This window comes from Nomascus leucogenys, chromosome 20, assembly GCF_006542625.1.
Source record: "Nomascus leucogenys isolate Asia chromosome 20, Asia_NLE_v1, whole genome shotgun sequence".
Taxonomy (NCBI): domain Eukaryota; kingdom Metazoa; phylum Chordata; class Mammalia; order Primates; family Hylobatidae; genus Nomascus; species Nomascus leucogenys.
In genome coordinates, this window is record NC_044400.1 from 8075193 (window position 1) to 8102243 (window position 27051).

The 27051-nt window shown below is 37.5% G+C and overlaps 1 protein-coding gene across 10 annotated transcripts in view; it reads left to right on the forward strand.

Moving 5' to 3' along the window:
• GTDC1 (glycosyltransferase like domain containing 1) overlaps positions 1 to 27051 on the forward strand; it is a 453744-nt gene that overhangs the window by 349786 nt on the left and 76907 nt on the right. For all 10 annotated transcript variants that reach the window (XM_030801481.1, XM_030801480.1, XM_030801483.1 and 7 more), the window contains one exon: positions 15669 to 15778. In XM_030801481.1, the coding sequence (XP_030657341.1) occupies positions 15669 to 15778 (110 nt within the window). The remainder of the gene's footprint in view (positions 1 to 15668; positions 15779 to 27051) is intronic.

Sequence of the window (27051 nt, forward strand, 5' to 3'; positions counted from 1 at the left end):
GGGTTTATACATTTTGAAAGAGGTCCTGCTTTTCCAAAATGAAACCCAAAAAGGGAATTTTCACTTATCCATCTAACCATCTATCCATCAAATAATATTTAGGATGAACCTGCTTTGAACTAAGTACTTTGCTAAGATGGTACTACTTATACCTAGAAAAGGCTCCAGCCTGAAAGAATTTCAGACATTGTAAATAGTAATAGATGTGATTTGGTGAACAATTGACTTTCCTTAGCTCTAACATCATAGAAGGTGGTGGAAGAGGGGGCAGCCTCTCTCCTTGATTGGAATTTAGATTCCTTGAGGGGAGTGTCTCCTGTTCTCATTAATTATGAACGTATTCCAATATCTTGTACAAAGTCTGTCTGGCACATGAAGTACTCAGCTCTCCTCCATCGAATGAATTCCTGACTTCAGGTAAGAATATATTTTTTTGAGGCCAAAAACTCTGATGAGGTAAGAGAGTTTTCTGTTGTCCCGAATTTTTACATTTTAAATAATACACTGTAAAAAATAATTCCAATTAAATGGACTCTTGAGCTATACCACAATGTTTTGTTAGAGATTGTTTTGAATATAAAGTTGGTCTGCCTGGCATCCTTCCTAAAGGTAATTGATACTCAAGTAAAGAGGAGACCCCTTAAAACCTCTAGTTGGTGTGGATTTACTACTGAGAACCCAATTAGCAGATGAAAACACTCAATACAAGGCATTTATTACTTACTGGTACTATAAATGCAACAAAGATATTAAACTACTAATTTCTTTAGTTTAAATGGTTAAAATTGTACCTCATTTAAATACTTCCCAAATCTAAAATGTACTAACATATGCACTAGCTTTTAAGTTTAAATAACTTTTTAAAAATATTAAAACTATAAAGATGTAAAGGAAAAGTAGAATAAATACTGAAGAAACTCTATGCTTAAAAAATGAACAATTAATTTCTTAGTTCTGCTCCTTAAATACATAGTGCTCTCTATAGTATATGTGAGCATTTTGCTAAAGCAAATAGCATTGTAAATTAATATAATATACACATGATACTGAATCTTGGAATAAAGTTTCTCATTTAGAAAGCATGATACAGTTTCCATTTTTAAAAAAGAAAATATATTGTCATGAAATTTGAGTTAAACCCTTCTGGTTTCTAAAACCTTTTAAAAGGTTACTTTTATTTTAAGATTTATATGGGAAATTCAACTTCTAGTGCCACTTTATTCCATGAACATGAGTGAACTGCATAGTCAGAAGAAAATTATTTCTTGTACCAGCCAATGTACTTACGTAATCCTCCTGGAAAATATGATTATTACTTCTTGCAAAAAATGGCTTCTCTTACTGATTGTTTCCTTAGTACTTCATGCTCTGTTCCTCAAGACTGAAACAGGTGAAATGGGAGAGTTCCCTTGACCCTTTTGCAGGACTTGCAACAGGGCTGGCTCATTTACTCAGCCACTGTGCTCAGTCCCTTATGGGAAGGAGCACACAAGCCAGGGGGTGTGGGAACTGGAGTGAATGAACACTGGAACCAGCCGGTTGCTTCTCTCTTGCGGAGACAGGCTCTGTTCAGGCCCCACGGCAGCATCCAAGCATGTTACAATGCTCTTTTAGCTCTACTGTCCAGGAGGAGGTGTCTGTGACCCCCAGAGCGCCAGAGGGTGTGTGTTATAATCAGTGCTCTTTTAGCATTTGCCATCTGCAGATGGCTAAGGTTAACCAGCTCAATAGAGGGTCAGGGTGACAGCCTTTTACACCCTGCCCTCTTGGTACCCAAGTTCTTGTCCAGCGTCCAGGAAGAATCAGGTAACGTGAATGAATTAAAGGGTGGTAAATGTGGAGGACTTTATTGAGTTGTGGAAGTGGCTCTCAGTGGGAAGGGGAGCTGGAAAGTGGGTGGAAAAGGAAGGTAATCTCTCCCTGGAGCTCAGCCATCCCCAGCCAAACTCCTCTCTGACCATAGTCTCCAACCTCCAGCTGCTGCTTCTCCTCTTGATGTTCAGACACTTCTCCCTTCTCTGTGTGTGTGTGTGTGTGTGTGTGTGTGTGTGTGTGTGTGTGTGTCCACTGAGTTTAGGGTCTGGGGTTCTTATGAGCACAGGATAGGGAGCAGGGTGAGCCAAAAGGCAACATTCAGGTGGGAAAACAGGGATAGTTCTCACTTTGAGCCACAGGTCCAGGCTTGAGGGTGGAGCCCTTGCCAGGGACACAGTATTTCCCTGCCTCCTGTCCATATCACAGGCACAGGGAAACTCTTAGCACCAGCAACCTGCAATCCCTGTGGATTCTCTGCTAAGGAAGGATTTTTGGTCTTGCACTCAAGGAGTACCCTTCCCCTTAGAGAACCATCTGCTGGCCTTCTCTGAAAATCTAAGGGTGTCCTCTCTCCACTTCCACCTGCACATCTATTTGGTCTTCATTATCTTTGGCAGCTTTTTCACCTCTTATGTGATTTAGGGTTTTTGATATCTTAGTGTTCTGAAAGATGATGTTTGTACTTCTATTGCTAGTTTTTGTTGCTTCGAGGTAACTCCTAAGAGAAGGGGAAAATAACAGTTTACTCTCCCAACTTCAGTTGTCACTTTTCTATGAAGGTGACTTGGTACAATGTTATAAACATCATGAGAAGGAATGATGAACATCCTTATCAGGAAAAGAAAGACATATTTGGTGGTAATTAGCAGTTGGGTCAAGGATTGATGATCGATATGAGGGTGACTGCATTAATCGTGGCTTGGTGGCTGGATTAATGGTGGCATTTGACAAGATTAGAGGTGTAATCCTGAGAAGAAAAACTCAGTTATGGACATATATATGTTTTTACACAAATAGAAGTTTTGCTGTAAATGATATTTGTAACTGTGTTATAAATAAAAATGGCGGTTTACTGAGTGCTCACTATGTAATTTGCATATGTAACTCTTGATACTTTAGATGCCAGTATGTATAATTCAAGGTAAACATTAAAACCTCGGCTGGGCGTGGTGGCTCACGCCTGCAATCCCAGCACTTTGGGAGGCCGAGGCGGGCGGATCATGAGGTGAGAAGATCCAGACCATCATGGCTAACACGGTGAAACCCCGTCTCTAGTAAGAATACAAAAAATTAGCTGGGCATGGTGGCGGGTGCCTGTAGTCCCAGCTACTCGGGAGGCTGAGGCAGGAGAATGGCGTGAACCCGGGAGGCAAAGCTTGCAGTGAGCTGAGATCACGCCACTGCACTCCAGCCTGGGTAACAGAGCGAGACTCTGTCTCAAAAAAAAAAAAAAAAAAAAACCTCAGAAATGACACATTTCAGTTTATTATAGATAACTGATTATAAAGTATGGCAAACTTTACTTTTTCACCAGTTATCATTGCTATAAAACTCACTAGAAGATTCTTAAATTTCTAATTCAGTAAATGAAGAATAAAATAACAATTATGATAATAATAATAATAACAGCCTTTCTTTATTGTGTATTTACTGTTTGCCTGGCACTGCAAATTGTTTCACATACATCATTTCACTTAATCCCCTCAACTGTTCCTTGAAGTGAATGTTATTAGATTGCTACAGATGAGGAAATTAAGTCTCAGACTGATTTGGTAGTTTCCCCTCGAGTACAGATACTAAATATGAGAACTAGGATTTGAACCCTCTGTCAACTAAGTTTATTGTTCATGTAAGCTATTTTACTTCAATTATTCTGATTAAAAAATATACATTTAAAATTGTAGTCATATGTGAATTTATTATTGGTTTTGAATAGCTTCTTTTCTACCTGTTGGTTTACATCCATCTCTAAAGCAAGCCAACTTGTTAAAATGATCTCTCACTAGTAATTGGTTATTGTCTATTATCTATTCTTTTTTTTTTTTTTTTTTTTTTTTTTTGAGACAGAGTCTTACTCAGCCCCGCAGGCTGGAGTGCAGTGGCATGATCTCAGCTCACTGCAACCTCTGCCACACGGGTTCAAGCAATTCTCCTGAGTCAGCCTCCTGAGTAGCTGGGATTACAGGAGCATAACATCATGCCCAGCTAATTTTTGTATTTTTAGAGGAAAGGGCGTCTCACCATGTTGGCCAGGCTGGTCTCGAACTCGTGACCTCAAGTAATCCACCTGCCTCAGCCTCCCAAAGTATTGGGATTATAGGCCACCGCACCCAGCCTCTGTTACCTGTTCTTTTCTTTGCTATAAATAAATTGTTCTGGTGGCCAGGCGCGGTGGCTCGTGCCTATAGTCCCAGCACTTTGGGAGGCCAAGGCAGGTGGATCACCTGAGATGGTCAGGAGTTCGAAACCAGCCTGGCCAACATGGCGAAACCCCGTCTCTACTAAAAATACAAAAAATTAGCTGGGCGTGGTGGGCGCATGCCTGTAATCCCAGATACTTGGGAGGCTGAGATAGGAGAATTGCTTGAACCTGGGAGGCAGAGGTTGCAGTGAGCTGAGATGATGCCATTGCACTCCAGTCTGGGCAGCAAGAGTGAAACACTGTCTCAAAAATAAAAAGAAAGAAAGAAAAAAGAAAAGAAATTGTTCTGATACTCACTAGCAGTAAGTATATTTAATTAATTAAGACTTTGTTTCATGAGGCTTCTCATTCTGGAGAATCTTTTCTCGAGCAGTATAGTTAATTTATAGCACGTGATGTTATTAGAATATTCAGAATCCCTTATTCTTTTCCATGCAAGTATTTAGTCTACCTTCAGAACCTAATGTGATTAGTTCTTAATAACCTGAAATAAGGAGCCACAAAAAAACTGGAGTAACAAGGTTTGGGGCTGAACTTTTTCTTTTTGGTATCATGAAAGGGACTAAGTAGAGTAATAGAGATTTATCCCATTTGTAAGAATACAGAAGAGAGGAGATATGCAATTAATTCTGTTTATAAAACGAAAAAAAATACAACATATGTAGCAACAAGAACATGTCATTCTGAGCAGGTCTTGATAGAACAGACATTCCATATTGTGTTCACCCTTGTCCACAATCATTTGCCATGACAATCTGGTATACTTAGCAGTTGCTGCTGACTAAGGGAGACTGTCTCTTCTATGAGATCTCTGTGTCAGCTAAAAAACACAGCAGTCTCATATGGGTCTAGAAACAAGACATAAAACATAAACAGAATTTCAGCATTTTTCTTTACATTGGAGGGATTTCTTATTAATCACTTTGTCCATTTCTATTTTAACATTTTTAAAATCAGAAACAAGTTTTGGAATGGGTTTTTCTCATCAAATTAAGATTCTTTCCCATCTGATTGAAGACCTTGTCATTTCTAGACATGACAAAATGTCCACAACTGAATATGAAAACCTGTTATTAAGAACTGAAATGCATTTTGATGAACGGCATCTAATAATTCCAAACCATGTTTAATTCTCCATTTAAGAAAAAAAAAGCATGGTTCTTCATGTCATTTCATAGACCTATCCTACCATAGTTTTAAAAATATAAATGTCTCTATTCAGCTATCATTCATTCATTCATTCTAAAGCCGTATTTTGAATACCTGCCAACTTCTGGAGTCAAAGGGTTTCTCTGATGTGTCGGTCTTTCAGACTAATTATAAGAAGACAGCATACAAATAAATATGAAATAATATACAAGAACACATTCATGAAATCACCAGTAGTATATGAATGTTAGTGCAGGAGTAAATCAGAGTGATATGGGATTTCTCAGGGATGACTGCAAGTAACAAATTTAAAGTAAGCAGTGGACAAGGAGTGGCAGAGAAGAAAAGAGAATGTGTTTCAAACACAAGAATTGTGGGCAAAGGAGCATGGGGTTGCAAACAGCACAGAGGGAGAGGATGAGAATGATGGAAATACTTCAAGTTGGATAGGGCAGCTTAATTTCACTTTAATGGTTTCTAGTGAGTGCATAGTTAAGAGATATTGAAGGAAAATCTTGTTGGAAAGGATAATGTAACAGTCTTTTGGAAACTGGATTGGCAGAGGGAGTCGTAAGCTCAGCGATGTTAGGGTATGAGGTGAAAACATTGTACTATAAAAATGGAGTTGAGCAAACCTCAAATTATTTATGAAAGAAGAAATGGCTAGGTTGGTGATAAGTTGATTAGGGACAGCAGTTTAGTTTTTAAGTGTTATAAATGAGTTGTCATTGACATCAAGTGAAGATTCTCTATATTCATCTGGTTACATAAATAGCAAAATACACACAGGAGGAAGGAATACAAAGATGAGACTCGATCTAGATTTAGAGTCAATTCAATTTACTAACTTTTTAGACTATGTGATAGACAGGGGAACCAGAGGTTAAACAACAACATGACCTCTGCCCTTGAGGAACTTACAGTGTAACAGATATGAGTAGGTCAAACTTTAAAAATGGGTTAGTTCCAAGAGATCATGTCCTTTGCATGGACATGGATGGAGCTGGGGGCCATTTTCCTCAGCAAACTAGGGCAGGAATAGAAAACCAGACATTGCATGTTCTCACTTATAAGTGAGAGCTGAACAAGGAGAATACATGGACACATGGGGGGAAACAACGCACACTGGGGCCTGTCAGAGGGTTGGTGGGGGAGGAGGGAGAGCATCAGGTAGAATAGCTAATGGATGCTGGGATTAATACCTAGGTGATGGGATGATCTGTGCAGCAGAACACCATGGCACACGTTAACCTATGTGACAAACCTGTACATCCTGCATACGTACCCCTGAACTTAAATTTAGAAAACAAAACACCTTGTTTTGCTGAAAAAAAAAAAAAAAAAAAAGAAAATGGATTAGTTCCAGAGGAGGATGAACATGATAGGAATGGAAAAAAGAGGCCTTGCTAAGAGATTTGGAATGGCTATATTTATTAGATAACAGGAAAAACGGAAACTCCAGAAAAGAGAAATCTGAATGTTACAGAAAGAGCTAGATGTCACTTTTAGTATTGTTTGAAACATCAAAAAATTGGAAACAATTTAAATGTCCGTTAGTAGGATAATTACTTTATATAAAAACTATGAAATGTGTTAGAACTATTTTAAAATGAGATATCTATATGTGCTGATGTAGATAGATGTTCTGTTATATATTTGGTGAAAATGCAATTTACATGACTGACATTGATCTCGTTTATAAAATGAGGAAGGTATTGTAAAAATATGCTTATACAAATCTATATGTTTGCATATGCATAGAAATAGGTCTGGAAGCCTACTCACCAAACAGTAGTTGGCAGTGGTTACACTTGAGGAGTGGGATCAGGCAGGGTGAGGAGTGAGAGCTTTGAGTGCTTACTTCATGTATTTCTCAATTATTTGGATTTTATTACAATGGACATGCATTTTGTTAAAATTGAAATATTTATTAAATAATTATAGATTCACGTGCAGCTGTAAAAATAAGAGAGTCCCCTCTCTGATAATACATATATTGGGTCTTCTGTTTTTATCCCATAGGCCCTGAAGTTTGGTTCTTTTTTTTTTTAAGTCTGTTTTCTTTCTGTTGTTCACATTGTATAAATTCTATTACTCTCAGGATCACTGATTCTATCCTCTATAATCCTTTCTCTACCACTGAGCCCATCCAGTGAGGGTTTTGCTTTTTTTTTAAATTCTGTTACATTACTGTATTTGTCAGTGCTATGATTTCCATGTAATAGTTGCTGAGATTGAACACTTTAGAACATGGTTGTAAGCTCCCTGGTTGTCAGAGTAAAGCAGGAAATAAGAATTATACATCTTCCTATCCAAGAGGTAGAAATACAACAATTCTTGCAAACGTCAAAGAGTTTCTTAAACGGGACCTTGGGGAAATTTCTAACTAGAGGAGGTGGACTGGACTGCTGGGGCAGCTCTCAGGATAACTAGTAAGCAGTTTTGAATGTATTTCCTACATTTTCTTGGAGGAAAACAGTGTTAAATCCAAAAGAAAATCCAAATGATTAGTCAGTTTGAATTTACAGCCCCAATTACCACATTTGACAAGGAGAAACTTGATTACAGAAAATGGAAAGACTTAGTAATGAACTGGAGAGAGGAAAGTTTAGTTCCATAGAGTCTCCCCAGTCTGAGAGGAAGTCATTACATACATTGTGCTGTTTTTAAATTATGTGGGATGGTGACTGCTGCTTAAGTAACATCCCAGGAGTAGGGAAGGCTCAGTTCGTCTTAAGACACTTCATGGCCCACCAGTTCTTTGAGGCATGGGTTTCTACAGGCTTACTGGCCAGAGTTGCAGAGAAAGGGAATTCATTGGCAAGTTAGACAGCTGAATAAAAATGACTGTATACAATATCCAGTGAGACTGGAAATCACTGCTGAAAAGAAACAACCTGGGGAGTCTAAGCTTTTAGCAGTAGAGGGATTTAGAAGAAATCTGTTGTGGAGTGGACCTAGTGGGAAAAATGATTTATTGAATATGGTTCTCACTGGGTGGCCTTCAGGATGGAATGAGTGGGAAGATTTAACTGGGGAAAAGGTCATTAGGTTGTCATTGTAATACAGTATTTGGAAACCAAGCAAGGATCATTTCTAAGCAAACAGATTACAGTCAGTGGTGTCAAAAGTAGGAGAGAGCGTTAACAACCATGAGAATGAAGCAGGGCAAAGGTGGGAATTGGTTTTATTAGAGAGCACTTTCATCCAAGAAAATGAGAATGGGAATAGCAAAGCTATAAAGACAACCCAGGAGATGAGGAAAGAGGAACATAGCTAAGGTGAAATGATTTGTGAAAAGTCACCCAGAAACAGTATATTATTGAAAACCTTCTTGTCGATAAGTATTATCAGGTAAAGGGGTATTTTGAAGATGCCAAATACATGAATGGCAAATTGTGAAGTAAGAGTAGGATCACAGACTTTAGGAAGGAAACTGAATATGAGAAAAAAGCAAAATGGAAGATCTTAGAGTGCTCATGGACTTTGAATTTTGAAAGACACCTCTCGTTCTATGAAAAAGAAAGTTGAGAGTATGAATATGCAGATGGCATGAAACCCTGATACATATAGAATTTAATTTTTTGATAACTTAATTTCTGTATGATGGCCCATTTCAATATGATGATAGAAATCTCAAGCAGTTCAAGTTCTCCGTCTTCCATTTTCCTGGTCCCCATTCCTCATGGGCCATTGCTGATGGATCCCTTGCTTCTGTCTGTCTGCCTACAGCTCTGTGATCCTTCCATGACACTCACAGAAGCCACACTTACACTTAATTTATGCCCACCATGGCTCAGGAATCTCTTGAGGCTGTTTCCAGTACTGTCTGCCTAGTGACATAGACTCAGACATTCACTCTCTGGAGTCATGCTTCTTTCTCCAGAAGCGTAGTGCATGGCCTCTGGGACTCTCAGAGCTCTGTTCTCCTCCACTCTTCTCCATCAGTCCCTTGTGTCTGGAAGCGGAGTGGAGACACGGTGTAGGAGGGTGCATGCTACACTCTCATAGTGTTTTGCCTACTTATTGTACCTGTTTGAAGGGGTTTTAGCTTCTGTAAACACCCAAGAAGACTGCTCCTTTTTTTGGTTGAGGGACTTCCTCCCCCTCTCCTCCAGCCCATGTCTTTCCTGAAGCAATGAAAATAGAACATCTTACCATCTTGAATGTCTGGATTCATGGGAGTAGACTTGGAATAAATTGATTAAAATTTATAACATTAAAATAACTACAAATACAAAAGATGGAGAGAATGACAGCATATTGTATTCAGGGTGCCAGACATTTCTTCATTCCTCACAACAGACTCTTTAAATGTAGTTATTGTTATCCCATTTTAAGGATGAAGAAACTGAGGTTGCACACGGTTATGTAATGTATCTGCTGGTCTTACCAGCCTACTGCTAGATAGAAGCAGAGCCAGTTCTTTCTGGACTGTCCTTTCCACCCTCCCTCAAAAAGCAAAGTTAAAGGGTGGAATGCAGTGTGAACAATTGGCAGAAAGCCACATGGATGTTGTTGGTCTTTGTCAGCTCTAAGTAAATGTTGGTGAGGAGCACCTGTAGGGTTAGAGAAAGCACTGGTAGTAGCCAAAAGAGAGAAAACAAGAGCAGGAGCAAAACAGACAGAGAAGTTGAGAAATCAGTGGCTAATGAGACTACTGTCTGAATTAACGTTCAAAGCACTATGACACACCATGTGGGAAGTAGAAGCTGCAGGCATGGAGGGAAACCAAAGCTGATCCCTGGTGCGTCAGGCATGCAGAGAGGAGTGAAGAATGTGTGGCCTTTGAAACATAGTGGAGAAGTTGGTAATTCTAACAGCTAGCACAGGGTAGTAAATAGAAGCCTCATGTTTTTGAATAAGGAACACATCACTGGATTTGGGAGTGAAGTGCTATTTCATAATGGGAAGTAAAGATGAAGGTTAGCAGAATATCAGAAAGGTGAAGAAATTTGATACCATTGTTTTGGAGAGACCATAATTGCATATTGCTTCTCCATATCCTTATTGCCATCTATTATCCAATGAGTTTGAACCTCAAGTAACAAACTAAAGAATGTTTATGATTTAATGATCTGGAAATGTTACTATGGGCTGAAGGCACCAACTCTGTTTTTCCTCTGATTATATATGGGAAGGAAAAAAAAAAAAAGTCAAAAACTGCCTAAAATAAAATGACTTCATAGTGATTAGATGTAATTTCAGATGCAGACCCAGTCTCTTCTGTGTGCTCTTGAAGGAATAGTTATATTTGTATGACCACTTGGTTGAGAGGCTGAAGTAAGATTATGATCAGGTGCTTAACATGGAATCTGGAATGTAACAGGAGCTCTATAAATGAAACTCGCTTTTCCTACACCTTCATTTATTCAACAAATATTTATAGAGGAGCTAATTTTATGCCACAGATAATGTGTTAGGATAGGCCACATTATGCTGCAGTAATGAAGACACTCCCCCACCCCAAATCTCAGTTCCTTAAACCCAACCAAACTATTATTTCTCTCACCTACTCAAAGTCTGCTGCATGTTTAGGTGGCTTTACAGGGCAACTCTCCTCCATGTGGCAACCCAGACTGCATCACTCTTTAAAATTAATCCTCTTAACACAAGACGTCTTAAGGTCCACCACAGCAGAGAAAGATGTAGCCAGAACTGCTCTTAGATACTTTTGTCTGAAAGTGGCATACATAAATCCATTGGCCAGAAGTAGTCCAATGTCCTTATACTACTGGAAGAAGATGAAGATGGAGTCTTCTGTGTGCTCAGAAAGAGAGAATGAGTGGATACTGATGAACACAAGTATTATCTACCACTACTTAGCTAGGTACTGGGTCCTTAGTAGTAAACAAACCAAGTAACATTTATCCTTTCCTGTTGGAGCTCTCAAGCCAGAGTGACATGCTCCTGGGAACACTATAGCATTCATAAAGAACCAGTGTTCTGCCCAAGCAAGGGAAGAAACTAAAGAGATTGTATTCAATAAGTATAAAGTTATGTGGAAAAATAGGAAAGGATAACAGTTCAGTGTAAGTGACAAGTACGGAGATCTTAGAAATCCTCAATAAATATTTACTGAATGAATGTTACGTGACGAATAAGAAGAAATTTAGCTCTAAGAAACTAAACTGGAAAGGCAACAGAGAGAGAGAACAGATATAGGAATAAAAAACACATGGAAACAGTTTATGCTTTTCAAATGTTCTGAATAATATTTGGGAATAAAAGCTGTTCTTGCTGTATCTACTGCTTCCAGTAAGCTTGAAATATTTCTGTGCTGGTCTCTTCTGCCATAGTGGTGGTGCGGAGGAATGAATTCCCAGCCAGACTGTTTCATTCTTACCTACACAAGAGTATGGAAATTGTTGGGAAGCTTGGACCCTGACTTATCTTCTGGAATATTTTGTGAAGACTTAAGTTGTCTTGACTGGCAGCTGTCAAATGTATAGGGATTATAGGAAAGGAGGAATTATGCTGCTGTAAATACTGAAAATGTTACAGAGCTAAGCAAAAAATCTAGTAATTTTATGGTGGAATATTAGTGATGGACAATTTCTTAAAAGCATTAAAATGATTTCTATAAAAATGTTTATTAAAGAAATAATAGAAAACATGCAAAAAAGAAACATAACAACCCCTAAAGATAATTTCCATTAACTTTTTCTATACCTATCCCAAACTTTCCTAGACATACACATTCATTTGTCTTAGAAAAACAGATCACACAGATCATGCCACTGTGTCATCTCTCTTTTACTTTACAGTATTTCTTGAATATTTTTCTACTTCAAGAAGTATATTTATGCAACATTTTTTAATGGCTGCATGGTATTGCATCATATATGTGTGTCAAAATACATTTACTTATCATTCCATTAGGTCATTTACAGATGGTTGCCGTTATAAACAATGCTGCTATGAACATACTCTAGCTGAATTTCTGTGCACATCTTTAATTATTTTATAGAATAACTTTCCTAAATTGCAACTACTTGGGTAAAAGTTATTTATATTTTAAGGCTTATTATTTACATTATCAAATTACCCTTTAAAAGATTGTTTCAATTTATATTCCTACTAGCAGTGGATGAGAATAAGAGTGTTTAGGAGCCCATAAATCTACAGATATGGTTGTAGCGAATGGGGCATACTATTGACGTATGTTTAATCTTGATAGCTGTTAGCAGAAAGGGGCACTCAGTATATTATCTTTAAATCCTACATTCTATGTATTTAATGCTTTATTTTAAAATCATATGTATGAGAGTTTCACATTAAATTTTCTAGAAAGGAATTTAAGACAAATTCACATAGTATGCTAAATGGGTGCATTAATGTCATAGGCTCTGGGGTAAAATCTATGGATGATCCATTAGATAGCTAGAATGAGTTCTTTACTAAACAAAATATATTGAGCTCTGCCATTGAATGTCATCTGTGCCTTGATATATGGTTGTAGCCAAATATTTGTGTACATCTTTAATAATTGAATATTAGGCAATTTCTCATTTTTCTAAAAAGAAAACCCCAAATTTTTTTCAACTAAATTGATTATATTAAAGTTTGCATGACATAGATGAAATAAACTTGTATATTTATAATATGTAATTTAGTAATTTAGACATATATAATACTTTAAATGCATACTGTAAGTAAGAATTTTTAGAAGTATTGCTCTTTTCCCACTCTTACATTTCATGAAGGAGTTTTGGCCCAATTCCCCCTTCCATGCATTCTTGACTTCATAATGGTGGCACCTCTTCAGGCAGCTGGCCTGTTTTCACCACCTGTCATCTGGAATTGAGTCTGAGTAGCTTGGGGTACAGGACTTTGTGAAACTGTGTATGATGGAAATCTTTTCCCCAACTATAAAAAAAGAAAAATACCCACTTACTACTTATCTACAGTAACCACTTAACTGTTACTTTTTTTAGTGGTCTTTAAAATACTTATTTTCAGCAACATCCAGCACTTTTTTTAGTGATCTTTAAAATACTTGTTTTCAGCAACATCCAGCACTTAGAATTGTTAGGTCATGTCTCCTAAAATAATTACCAACTCAATGTTAAATTCCTTTGCTTCTGTTTTTACCAGTCCCATCAAGTGAATGATTGCTAAAACCATCCAAAACTCTCATCAGTTGTTTCAGGCTAATCCGTGTTCCCTAAACAGTACTTTGTTTAAAATAAAATAATTGAGAGAGTGCCTGGTATTATGAGAGACTTTATAAGGACTTTAGTATAAAATGCCTCTTTTTCTGAGGGATAACTTTGGGAATGAAAAAATCTCACCTTGCATTTGGCCATATATTACAGTTTAAACAAAAAGAGGGGATTCACACAAATCTCTTTTGTGTTCTTATGCAGAGTAACTATTGAATATGAAAGCTTTTGTCCACCTATAGGAAATAGCTAAAGAATACAGCAGGATTGTAATGCATTTATCTTGTATAAAAACACTGAAAATTGAGGTTTATAAAGCCTGCTGCTTTGAAAATACTCACATTGGAATCTTTTAAGAACTACAGCTCTACCCGATTAAACCTCCTCCCAACTCCAAACCTCATCTACTTTTACTTTAATACCAAAAATAAAAATAAAAATAAAGCAGCCATATTTAAAATATAAGATCTCTTAGGTATCCATAGCCAAAATTTTGGAACTCAAAATGAAAAATTTAGAGAACTGAATAGCTAGATTTCCCTATGGTGATACTACCATTTTAAGATGTATTATATAGTTTCCAATCTTTTCATCTAAGTATTTCCTAGAGAATCAGACTAAAAGAACATTGTATAGATTAGGTGGCAGCAATTTGATTGATATGGCTGAAGATGCCGTATGGCATATTCTTTACTTTCAAACTGTTTTGAGTCTTTGTTCTTGCCCATAGCAGTAATACCTATGAGAACTATCCAGAAACTTCCCAATGGTACATGTATGTAAAACACATCATCTTAAAAAGCAATGAACATTTCACCATTGCATTCTTTATTATTTGAACTAAATCAAACTGAGAGATATAGAACTTAAATGGTTATAGAACTCTAATTCTATAAGATATTACAATTTCATAAGATTATAAATGCTGTTTTAAAATGTTAATTAGAAGATACATTTGTTTTAATTCATGATACTGAAAATATTGACTGAATTGTGAATTAACACATTTAGGGTTGCAGATGTCATTTTTCATGAGATTTCCTGAATGATGTAATTTTCATATTTCATATAGCAGTTTGATCAATTTACAGATTTATTTTACATAATTAGTAAATGAGAAATTCAATTGCTGATATATAACTATTTTTCCATAATGTAAAAAAGAAGCTAAAATTCTGAATTATAAATAAAAACCAAATATTTTGAAGACATCTGGTCCACATCTGTCTGAAATAAGATAATTTAAAACAGTGTAATTAAATGCAAGAAATACTGAAATATTCACACCTTAGGATGTTAAAAAAAACTCATTTCATTTTGATGTGATTTAATTGTAGAATTTTTAAAAATGTTATTGTCCTTTAGCCTCTCATTCTGTCATTTACAAAGAAGACTGACAAGCTAAACAAACAAAAAATAATCCATGTGTTCCAAAGCCTCTGCTAAATGAAAGAATTATCTTTATTACTATTCTTTTATATGTGCATAACTCCACTCCTAAGTTAATACTCAGCGGACATAGACCCAGACCTACCTCCTTTTGATGTATTTATAATTCTCCATTCAATTATTTAAAATGAGAGATTAGTGAGAGGGTCTCTAATCTCCCTAAATTGTGCGTTCCTTGTGGGCACAAAGGAGCTCAGTAAATGTGAGAGGAAGGTATTCAGACCTATGGAAATGAAAAGCATCTTTGGTACATTCTCATGATCATTGGAGAGTCAGCCTTTGAAGATTGGTCTTTTCTTACATTTAAGAAAAAAGTTTATTTTTAACCTCTGTTAAGTAGAAAATTAACCATTTTAGGGAAGAGTAAATACACTATACTTTCTGTAGTCCAGCCTTAAGATGTGAAAAGGCAGATTTCTCCTTTAAGGCTGCAGAGCCTTAAAACTTCAATAGGACTAGGTTCAGATCATAAGAGACAAGTTTGTGGACATGAAAACACTGCTGATGCTATAGTGTGAGGTTATAGGAAGAAATCTCTGCTTGGATACCAGAGGCTCCCCAGCCAGCAACAGACCATGAAAAAAAATTGATACTGTAGGAAGTGAAACCACTTTTCCTAACACATGCCCTAAGGTAACACAAGTTATATTTTGTGTGTTTATTTCCAGGGAGCATGATAAAGATCCGGAAAGCTTTTTTAAGGTATTAATGCGTCTTAAAGACTTAGGACTCAATTTCCACGTGTCTATCCTTGGAGAAACCTTCACAGATGTCCCAGGTACCTCTGTTGAATTTTCTAATGTGTATTTTTATAGATGACATAAGCTCTACAATGTAAGTATTAATTTCCATGTTTCCCTTTGTTAGAATAATCAAGATGAGCACTGTTAACCAAAAGATTATACGATGGCATTAAAGTCTGATTCAATTAAAAAAAATACTTAAGTAAGCATTCTTTGATTTAAGTTGAGAACGTGAAGTCATCTCTTTGATCAAATATAGTTTATACAATGCATCTTGATATAAATAAAATATATTGCTTTAGGCATCTTAACACTTAAGGAAAGTGGGAATTTGTAATTGGATATACAACCTCTCACCTCTGGGGTCACTGGATTGAATCCTGCTCACATTGGTATTGGCTGAAATATATTACCATCTGTTAGGTGGCCTATGTAAAGCATTTTGGCATCTAACTTGTAATGTGGAATGGACTATAGTCCATGTCATAGTTGTCATTGGTCTATGCCTTGTTTATTGAACTTGAGAAAGACAAAAATCGGAAGCTGATAGCAGCAGATCCTCTCTTTATTAATGCCACATGGAGCCTTTTCAAAGGGCCATTTCCTTCAGCCTGCATCCTCACTGGTCACATTTGGGTCAGTAAAATGAAGATTTATAAGCACACGAGTTATACAAGTATGCATGTTTTTTAAGCTTTGGGTGTTCAGCATTATTTGAAAAATAAAATGTACAAGCAATAATATTTCAGAAATAACCTTTGCCATTGTGCATTATGACTCCTAAGGAACACCTAAAGTTTACTTTCACTTAGCAAGTGCTTCTCGATTCTAGTACAGTGTCAGGAACTATATATACCCAGCCTGCTTCTCAGTAGCCTTGTCTCATATGGCTCATCTTCTGCCCTCTGCAACTGTGGATACTGACCTTTTCCCAGTTCCCCTAAGACACCAGGCTTCTTGAGACCTTTGAACGATTTGCCTGTTTATTTCTATTTTATCCTTCTGATCTCAGCTCAGGGGCATTTTCTTTCGCTGTGAAGCTTTGTCATGATTTCTCAGCACCCCATACTTCATCTTCATGGTACTTAACCTCAGTTTTTAATTTATCTATGTGTAAATTTTTTCATCTCTTTCATGCATATGCACAGAAGCACACATGGCCCATACACACTGGAATGTACATGCTGTGAGGACAGGGACTGTATCTGTCGTGTTCATCATTGTACCCCAAAGCCCATTGCAGTGATTGACACAACAGTGGAGCTCAGTGAATATTTATTGGACAAATAAGTAAAAATAATGCAAACTCCCTGCTCTCAAGAAATGTATAATTTTTTTTTTTTGAGAAGGGAACACTTGTGCCTACACATAGGCAACAGAGGGTGAAACACAAGGTAATATAATTATACATTAGCTAAGCCTCACAGGTGGTTTCCAGTGTTAATTGAAGGGCTGGTACTTGAAAAGCCAGAAAAGGATTAAGTTATTCCAAAAGGGGAAACAACATGGGCAAAGCACAAGAAGCCAACATTTTAGAAAATGTGATTAAATAAGAGAAAAACTTCAATGATGAGTGCTGTGAGGTCATTAAACAGAACAGGAGATTCTACGTGCAGACCTTAGTAAGTAAGTTGGTATGTGCATTATACAGGTAGGGTAGGGCCCAAATATGGAGGAGCTTGATAACCAAAGTAGATTGGGTAAAGGTAAGGAACAGGGAGCCTAGATCTTGAACAGGAAAGAAATATGATGAAACGTGTATTTTAGGAAGCTGTGTCTTGCAATGATATGTAGACAGAATCACAGTAAGACCCTCTGGTAGTAATCCCAGTGTGATCCTGTAAGGTGCTGGCAGAGATTAGTGAGAGGGCTGTATGAGAGGGATGTTCTCAAGGAAAGCACAGAAGAGAATTTGATAGATGGGTGGCTATAGAGAAGGAAGGAAAGAAAAGATCAGCTCATTTGCAAAGCTCATAAGTTCAGTTTTGTTTGTACCAGCTTTGAGGTGTTTGTGGATGGACTGAGAAACGATGCTGGAGGAAATCCCCCCCATCAGAAGGCTTCTTAGCCGGTATTACCACTGCGTACTTTCAGGCCACCACTACAAAGAAGACTTGGTTCTTACTCAAAAGCCTAAGTTCTGGGATTACGTCTCTCCTCTCCCACACATTGACACATTGACCTTGAGCTATTTAGAGCAATATGGAGGGTTGAAAATAGGGTGTGGAGCAGTTAGGGGTCCAAGTACTTAGTGCTCAGTAATTACAGGTGAGGAATTATGCTCACTTTGGCTTCGCTTCCACACATACTTAGCACTGTGGAGGGGGGATTCCACAGTGAACAGCACTCAGTTTCCCCCTCAGGGATCTCTGTCTAACTGGGATGCTGTGAAATACACAGGGAATACTGTGGAAGCCCACAGGAAGAGAGAGCATATTGTCTATACACGTGCTTCTGTTACTCCTAGTATCAACAGAGATTTTTTTCTGCCTCAGCCACTGGTTCATCTCTACCATTTCAAATGTGAATTGACTCTTCACAGCCATGGCACTTCCCCTTGCACAGAGGAGGAGCCTGGGTGTGGAATGGATGAAAGAGCTAGTAGCTTTCCAGGTTGTGCCCTTAGAAGGCCGCTTTGCTGGTCTCTACAACAAAGGCTTCCTAACAGGCCATTCTGTGTCACTTCAGCCATTATTGTCACCCCTCTAGTTTATGTAACAGGTTCTTAGATAGCATTTACTGTATTCCAGGTGTTGTTCTAAGCTGTTCATGAATATTAACTCTCTAACCCTTTATAACAATCTTGTTCAGTATTGCTAGCTCCATTTTTTCCCAGGTGGAGAAACAAATAGGCCACTCAGCTAGGTAGTGCTTTAGCCACTGAGCTATACTGCTTTTTCATGTTCTTTTTTTCTGACCGAACTGTTTCTCCAACTTTAAACATTAATTTTTCCCCAGCTCACCATTCAGCATTCCTAATCTCTTATCTAGCGCTTCCACAAAAAGGATTACCCATCTGGCATGCATTTCTTTGTCTGATGTCTCTTTGGGTACTACATTAGCACTTCTGGCCAGGTGCAGTGGCTCACACCTGTAATCCCAGCACCTTGGGAGGCCAAGGTGGGTGGATCGCCTGAGGTCAGGAGCTCGAGACCAGCCTGGCCAACATGGTGAAACCCCATCTCCACTGAAAATACAAAAATTAGCCAGGCATGGTAGTGCACGCAGGTAATCCCAGCTACTTGGGAGGCTGAGGCTGGAGAATCACTTGAACCTGGGAGGCACAGGTTGCAGTGAGCCGAGATCATGCCATTGCATTCCAGCCTGGACAACAGAGTGAGACTCTGTCTCAAAAAAAACAAAAATTATATACTATGTGATACCTAGCCAGAAGAATTACTCTTAATGCTGTTAACATTTATAGGGATATGGTTCTCTTGTAAATAATTGCAATTATTATTATGCTATTAATAACTTCCATTAATTGAAAGTGTGCTTCTTTCTTGGCCATTTGCCTGATTATTTTATATAATGCTCATGATACTCCCATTGAGAGTAGGTATTACCCTGTCCCATTTTATAGGTAGAGAAACAGATTCTGAAAGCTTAAGTCACTTTGATTACATTGCCTGTAAGTGAGTCAAGCATTTCTCTTTCACATACAAGCCAGAAGGGTTGGACAACCAAGAAAGGCTTAATATATCACTGCAGGACCATTGATTACTCTGTTTTCAGCTTTGTTTTCTTTCCCTCTCTACAGAACTCTTGGGGGGAAAGTGGCATACCACTGAGTGATGGCATTGGTGCCAAGTTTTACTGCCCTTTCTGATGAAGCAAACAATCATCACTAAATTTCTTTTGAAAACTATAACTCAGCAACTTTGTAGAGTCTCTATACTGTGGATTGTTTTCAAGCAAAAATGAGGTTGTTATAAAGTTTTTGTAAACTTTTTCCTAAAAAGTATAGTAGAATTAAGAGCGTCGGTTATAATTTATAGTGCTACAGTTTATAGGTCTTGTGCATCATCCCTTCATTTTACAGGAGATGAGAGATCTAGAATCAGTGGCTTTTCCAAGGCCTCACTGCTGGGCGCAGTGGGTGAGATGGGCAGTAAATAGTGGCAGGGTTCAGAGTGGAACCTGGGAGTCAGTTTTCCTCAGCCCTAGTCACTGCTATATTTTTTCAATAAATGTTTTTAAAATACGTTCTTTGTGCCAGGCACTGTTGGACATTTAGGATGCAATGGTGAATGAAGTAGACATGTTCTGTGACATTTGAAACTTATAGTCCCACTCCAGTGCTTTGTTCATCACTTAATAGAACATTCCTTAAAAATGATAGAACTGACATTTCTTGAGCGCATAGCATGTGCTAGACACTGTTCTCAGCCCTTTATGCATTGCCTTATGTAGTCTTCACAATAGCCCTGTGGATTGGCACTGTTGGAATTACCATTTACAGCTGAAAAAAAGTAAGGCACAGGGAGGTTAAGTCACTCGCCTGAAATCCCCCCCAGTCAGTCTACCTCAAAGCAAATGCTCAGCCTGTGCTCTACAGGGCAATTCACAGAATCATCGCTGTTTTACAGGTAAGAAAGCAGGAGTTGATAACGGTGAGAAATTCCTGGCCACTCGTGTGAAATGAATAGGAAAAACAAACATAGTATACATAGGGTTCAGTACTACCTACAGCTTCAGGCATGCAATAGAGGTCTTGCAATTCATCCCCTGTGGATAAGGAACAACTATTTCATTGCCTGTAATATTCTTGCTGGAAACAGCTAGCTGGTATCTGAAGACAACATCTAGCAACTATGTCCTGGAAGCACAGCAGATAGGAAGTGGAGGTAGTCTCTGTAGAAGTGGAGTTACTTATCACTTAACAGGTGACTTGGCATTTTGAAAAGCTTTTAGTGGTTTTCAACCGGAGATTCCCACCTCCACCTCCAGGGACATTTGGCAATGTCTGAAGACATTTTTGGCTGTCACAACTGTTGCACAATGGGGTGGTGCTCCTGGCATCTAGTAGGTAGAAGCCAGAGGTGCTGCTAAACATTCTGTGGTACACCAGACAGCCCTCACGGCAAACAGTTATCCAACCTAAAATGTCAATAGTGCCTGGATTGAGAAACTCTGATTTGTGGGAATTGAACTCAGCAAACCAGACTTGGGACTGGGTCTCTTGAAGCTCTCTAAGTTAACTCATGTTCATCCATCTGTGCAATAAAAAGGAGGAGATGGGAAAGGGAAATAATAATAAAATCACCTGCCCTATCAACTTCAGTGAGTTATAATGAGGATTTCCGCACAATTAGATAATTTGAGGGAAAGCGCTATCTAAACTACTATGCAGATTTTATTATAGGACTCATGGACTTGCCTCCAGAGTTTGTACATGGAATGAGTTTTTAACGCATTTTGGATCCATAGGAGACATGAATGATCCTGTACCTTAAAAGTTCATTTTGTTTTTATTCAGAAAATTGGAAAGGTCATTCTGCTACATAAAGCATCTGCATCAGACTCCATATTACAAATGAACCAAAAAGCCTAGAAGCTCGTCAATGCAAATATTTGAGTTTTGGCCAATTCTCATGATAAGGTCACATTGTTAGCCCTTGAGATTATTTAAAAAAAAAAAAAAAAGAAGAAGAAGAACAAAATGCTTAAGATATCAAATAAGTGGAATGTGTTTGTGTACTTAATAATTTCCCACAAATGGTAATTCTAAACAAAATATTCTTTTCTGTGAACTGCCAAAGACTTAAACAAGCGTTCTTCTTTCCATGCTGCAGACATGGTGGGAAAAGGAGTTTTAGCTTTAGACATTAGGGCAGCCAGAAAGGTTACAAGGAAACCAAAAACCTGAACTATGGTTTTGGCAGACAGAAGTCTTTCTGTTTCACCTTAATTTGAGGTTAAGAACAGTATATGGAAAGCTTCTGGTTAGTATCTGGTATGACAATGGTTATTACTATGATCTTGGCATATTTCTGGTTCTTGGCTCTGGAGTCAAATGTTGGATAATTATATAACATTTCCGTCCACTTCCATCTTCTCCTTCACTCAGCTCCCAGCTCCTGTCTCATTTTCAGCAGAGCAGCTATACTAAGGGGGAAATACTAGAAAGGTTCTAGGACACAAATAACATACATCACATTAATATAAAGTTGTAAAATTTTGTCACAAGGAGAGCCTAGCAAAAGGAAAGCTATGGATGTATTAATAAATGTTGAATTATAAGAAGATTAGGCCAGGCACAGTGGCAGAGAGAGACCTTGTTGTCTCAAAAAAACAACAGAAAATAAATACATTGAGATGAAGTTAAGGTACTAGTAAGATTGAATAAACTCATTTTTCTCCAGACCATACCATTCCCTAAACCTATTCCTTTTCCGTATAATTTTTTTATCATTATTCGTTCCCTAACATATAATTACCTACGAGTTCCTGTTATGGTCTAGCACCATGTGAAGTATTGTGGATACCAAGAGATGAAGACATGGTTCCTCCCCTCTGGAATCTTACTGGCTCATGAGAAAACAAAAATGTTTATATAATTACATTTTATTATATCACACTGGTTTTTATATTCTAACATTTTAATAATTTTGAATACATTATTTACAGTGTTTATGGGCAAACCTTATAGCAGTCTAGTGATTTAACAAGTATTAACCTCCCCAAATTATAGCTGAGGAAATGACGCATATTAGCTCCATTTTAGTAGCATGGATTTGAAGTAGATTCTCAGTAGACAGAGCCACCTTCACATGATTCTTAGAAATGAACACATAGTTACTTTCCCGAGAACATGATTGAGAAAGTTGGTTTTCAAGAATCTGAAATTCAAACTGAAGGCTTCTGTCTCCCAGTCCTTTGCTGAAATAAAGAAAACAACAAAACATAATGGGAAAAGTAAGGAAGATTCAATTACAGGTAGGCATATAAGCTCCTGACAGAAAACGAATACATGCTAAATAGAAATTATGGTCTCTCTTAAGATAATTTATGAATTTAACAAGGCTCCAATTAGGGTGCCAGAATATTACTTTACATATCCTCACAAAGTGGTTCTAAAATCTGAACAAAATAAATAAATGAAAGGGCAAACTAGCAAAAGAATCATGAAGGAAAACATGTCCTATCAAATTCAGAACATGTATGAAGTGAGAACTTTTCAAAGAGTACCATACAGATTTAAAATATGAAAGTAAAAAAAAAAAACTAGGCAGAAATGGAGAAGCAGAAATACAACTTGTATATACATTTAAGAGCCAACAAACTGACGATAACACAATTTACTAATACACTTATTCCAGCTCAAAAACAGAGTATTTTTTCCTAGTGAAATCAATTAATTGAATAAAATAAATAACGTTTATATGATAAAACAACAAATTATACATTTATAAGTAAAGATTTGCAATAGCATCAACACGTTATTATAAGTACAGTAATCCACTGAATTCTTACTCTGCACCAAGCCAGGGCTAGGCTTTTACTCTGATATCTCATTTCGTATCACAACAATCCCCTCAATAAGTATAACTACTTTCCCCTATGTATGGGTGAGGACACTCTAAGGCTTTAGTTAAATAACTTGCCTGAGGTCACACAGCTAATAAACAAAAGAGGTGATAATATCAGAAGAAATAAATACTAAATCAAATTTTAGGGGGGAAAACTCTCTAATTTTACCAGTAATGAAATACATGTAAATACAAAAAAAATTATGACCAAGCAGTTGCATTGAACAAAACAATAAAAGAAAAGACTTGTAACTAAGACTAGCCCACTTGTGGGGCAACATCTGCATGTATGGTGATGGTGATGTACATTATTTTTCCTGAACTATATTACTCTACCCTTTGTTTGACTCAGACATTTCACAGGGAATGTATCCCATGGAAATAATTCCAAGAAGGAAAAAAACAGATGACAAAAGTTGTTCTTGCCTCATTCTCTTCTCTACTGTCCCATAGTGAACAGGTGACTAAGATCCTATTCTTTCTTGATTCCATGCCTCATTCTGATTCTCTTGCCTCTTTTCCAGTTCTTGCCCTTTTCTTCTGGGCCCTTGACTCCTACAAAGGCTTCAGATTAGTCTCCCAGACTCTAGATACCTTGACACTGAGTTCATCCACTTGCTATTATCCGTGTTCTTTCTAAACCTAGAACATCCAAGAAGATAATCATAATTGTAGAACAATAATAAGTGTTTGTCTCAGACTTTCTGCAAGATGAACTTAATTTCCTTTATAGCGGGGGAGGTTCTTCAAAATCTCACCCTAGGCTAGTTCCTCATGAATTCCAGTTATCTTTGCCATTTCCTGAATACAGCTGTGCCCTTACCCACCTCTATGTCTTGTGTTACTTGTTGCTTAAATTCCTTTCTTCCTCCCCAGGTAGACACAGTCAAACCCTTTCTCTACCTGGCAAAATCCCAACTCTATACCTTCCTCTTCTCTTTCCTTCCTATTGTTTCATGGCATCTATACTCATTCCATCAGTTGCAAAGCATGTATCACGCTGCACTGTAGTGATATATATATCACTTGTCACTTGGCTGCCATACTAGGGCCATGGTATAACTGACTGGAAGGCACTTTGTAGGTGAAGAGTAGAACTTTTGAAACAGCCCCACAGAAGAGGAGTCTGCAGCACTCCCGGTGGGAGTGCTACCCTGGCCCAGCTTTTATTGATACCCTAACAAGGATGAGGTTCCCATTCAGTACCTGTGAAGCCATCTTTTCCTCTCTCAGGAAAGGCTTATTAACTGGGCTGATACCCTTCTCTCCCAAATGCTCAGAACATTCACCAGCTGCAAGTAACTGGTAACAACTCACTCATTCCTCAATGGGTCCTGTGAGAATCCATCTTTTTTCTAGGATCAATCCCAGGCATGCCAGTCCCTGGGCTTAAAGTCTACTCCTGCAGCTTCTGTAAGTAGAATAATCTTTTCTACTGAAACCAGAAGATTCATTGCAACTCTTAAGGCAAGATCATTTATCCACCCTACCAGGGAAGACCATGAAGATAATGAGTTCTGGAATACAGCTCCCAAAACATCTCTCAAGGAATTGTTCTCAAAAATTACAAGTATGAAAACATCACTGAGGGAAAATGCTCTGTCATTTTCATAAGCTGTCCTCAAAGTTTGAGAAATGTGTACTTGGGAAAGACACAGGAAAATAAAGTAATTAATGGAAAAGATTGACATTACTATACAAATGGGAAATTGGAAACAGACCTTAATTTTGAAAGCCTGTAAATGCATATGAGATTTAGGGTTGATGGGAGATCTTAGGATGTAGTTGCTATACTTGGTTTTGAGTTCCTGTAGTTGTATATGGTCATGATTTGGAGTGTGGTATGGTCAAAATAATATTTCCCCAATAAAAGACTATGGGGGAAGGCCTGCTTGTTTTAATATTCCTGTTTCCTGCAATGCCTATCAGAACAGGAGTCTGACAGAAAGCAGCACAACAGGGAATGAATATGAATATCTGGATCCAACTAGTGAATTTTTCCAGCTATATCTCTCCTTGGCTAAATTGTTACATTTGTGAAATGGAAACCATCAGATATATGCTGCCATGAAATGAACACTGTCCTGGAATTTATAAGGCTCAGGGTCTAGTTCCAGCTCTGCCACTGATTAGCCATGTCACCTCCTTCAGCCTTACTTTACTCATCTGTAAAATAAAGTCATTCCAAAGAAGTTAGAACTAGAAGGGACCTTGGAGATTTCTCAGCAGACTTAAAATTCCCACCCCCAAGGGGGTTTTACTTAGTGACGCTTTCTGAAATGTTTATTTTGAAAACCGTAAGCATAATAATTATACTTTTTCAATACACTTTGTTTTCTACCTGTATTTTTTTTTTTCACTTTTATCTTAGGTTCAGGGGGTTGCATGTGCAGGTTTGTTACAAAGGTGTATTGAAAACACTTTTTATTCCTCACCATTCTGATTTCTACCTGTGCTGCCAATAGCAATTATTCCAGCTACCCTGGTGTGTGTTTTTGATCCTGTCATTGCCTCTCACTCGTTCTTCACCTTCTAGTGTCCTATGGGAGCTTTTATTCTGTGTTGTTGAGTTTATCTTTAGGTCTCTGTGGGGCTGACTGAAAACACTCCTAAAGATGAGCCCATGTATCTCACCTTCTCTTCTGATCTTATCATATTAGGTACAGCCTCATTGTTCTGACTTTCCTGGTATGGTTTCAGCTACCTTCCTAGCCTTATTTCAGTCCTTAAACATTATATCCTGGACTGTAGCCTAGATTACTCAGTGTTCCCTGAAGATGGCTCATATGTCACCACCCATTGCCTCTCCCTCCTCCTTTATTTGTCAAAGCTCAACCCATCTTCCAAGAGTCATCTCACCCACTTTCCCAGGCCTCTCAAACACATGTACTACCTCCTTTCTTTGAATGTCCATGAGATTTTGTTTGCATTTTGCAGTGTACTTATCATACATACTTCAATAATAGAAGGCTCTTGAGAATAATGGCAGTTGTATCTGACACCACCTCATATGACCCAAAGATCCTAGTACAGCTGTGTTTTCAAACTTTTGACCATGATCCATATCAAGATATATATTTACATTGTGGCTCAGTATGCCTATTAATGTAGACATATTTATAATTGAAACAAGGCTTTTATAATACATATTCTTATTACATTTGACGCACTCTGATGTTTTCTTTTTCTAATTTAACTTCTTTTTATGCTGCTCTAAATTGATTTCACAACCATTAGCCACAATTGTAAAAAACACCATAATATAACACACTGCATATAGTAGGTATACTGTTGTATACATTTAATTAAATTGACTCGGCTTTTTCCAAAATCATTATAGAAATATTACTGATTTGTGAATATATAAAATATATCCATTTTGATATATTTATTTAGATTTTAACTTTACCAAAAAAAAAAATTTTATATTCTCAAAGTATTGCTGCTTTGGTTTTAATTTTACATGATCTGAAAAAGCAAATGCAGTTCATTTTTATGTATTTTTAAAGTAAGAAGATGAAGATATTTAGCTGTATGATAATTATCACTGTAATGACAAAACTCCTGAGATTAATGTACTTGACATACCATAAAATTGCTGCTTATTGAATGCTGAGTATGTTCCACACATTGTGCTAGGTGCTTCATATACATTCCCTTTAACTCCGTGACATTCCTCCAGGATCAGATATTATCTCCACTTTATAAGAATGCCAAATCAAACTGTACCATTTTACTCAGTGAAAATTCTTAGCAATAAACTAAAATCAGGAATT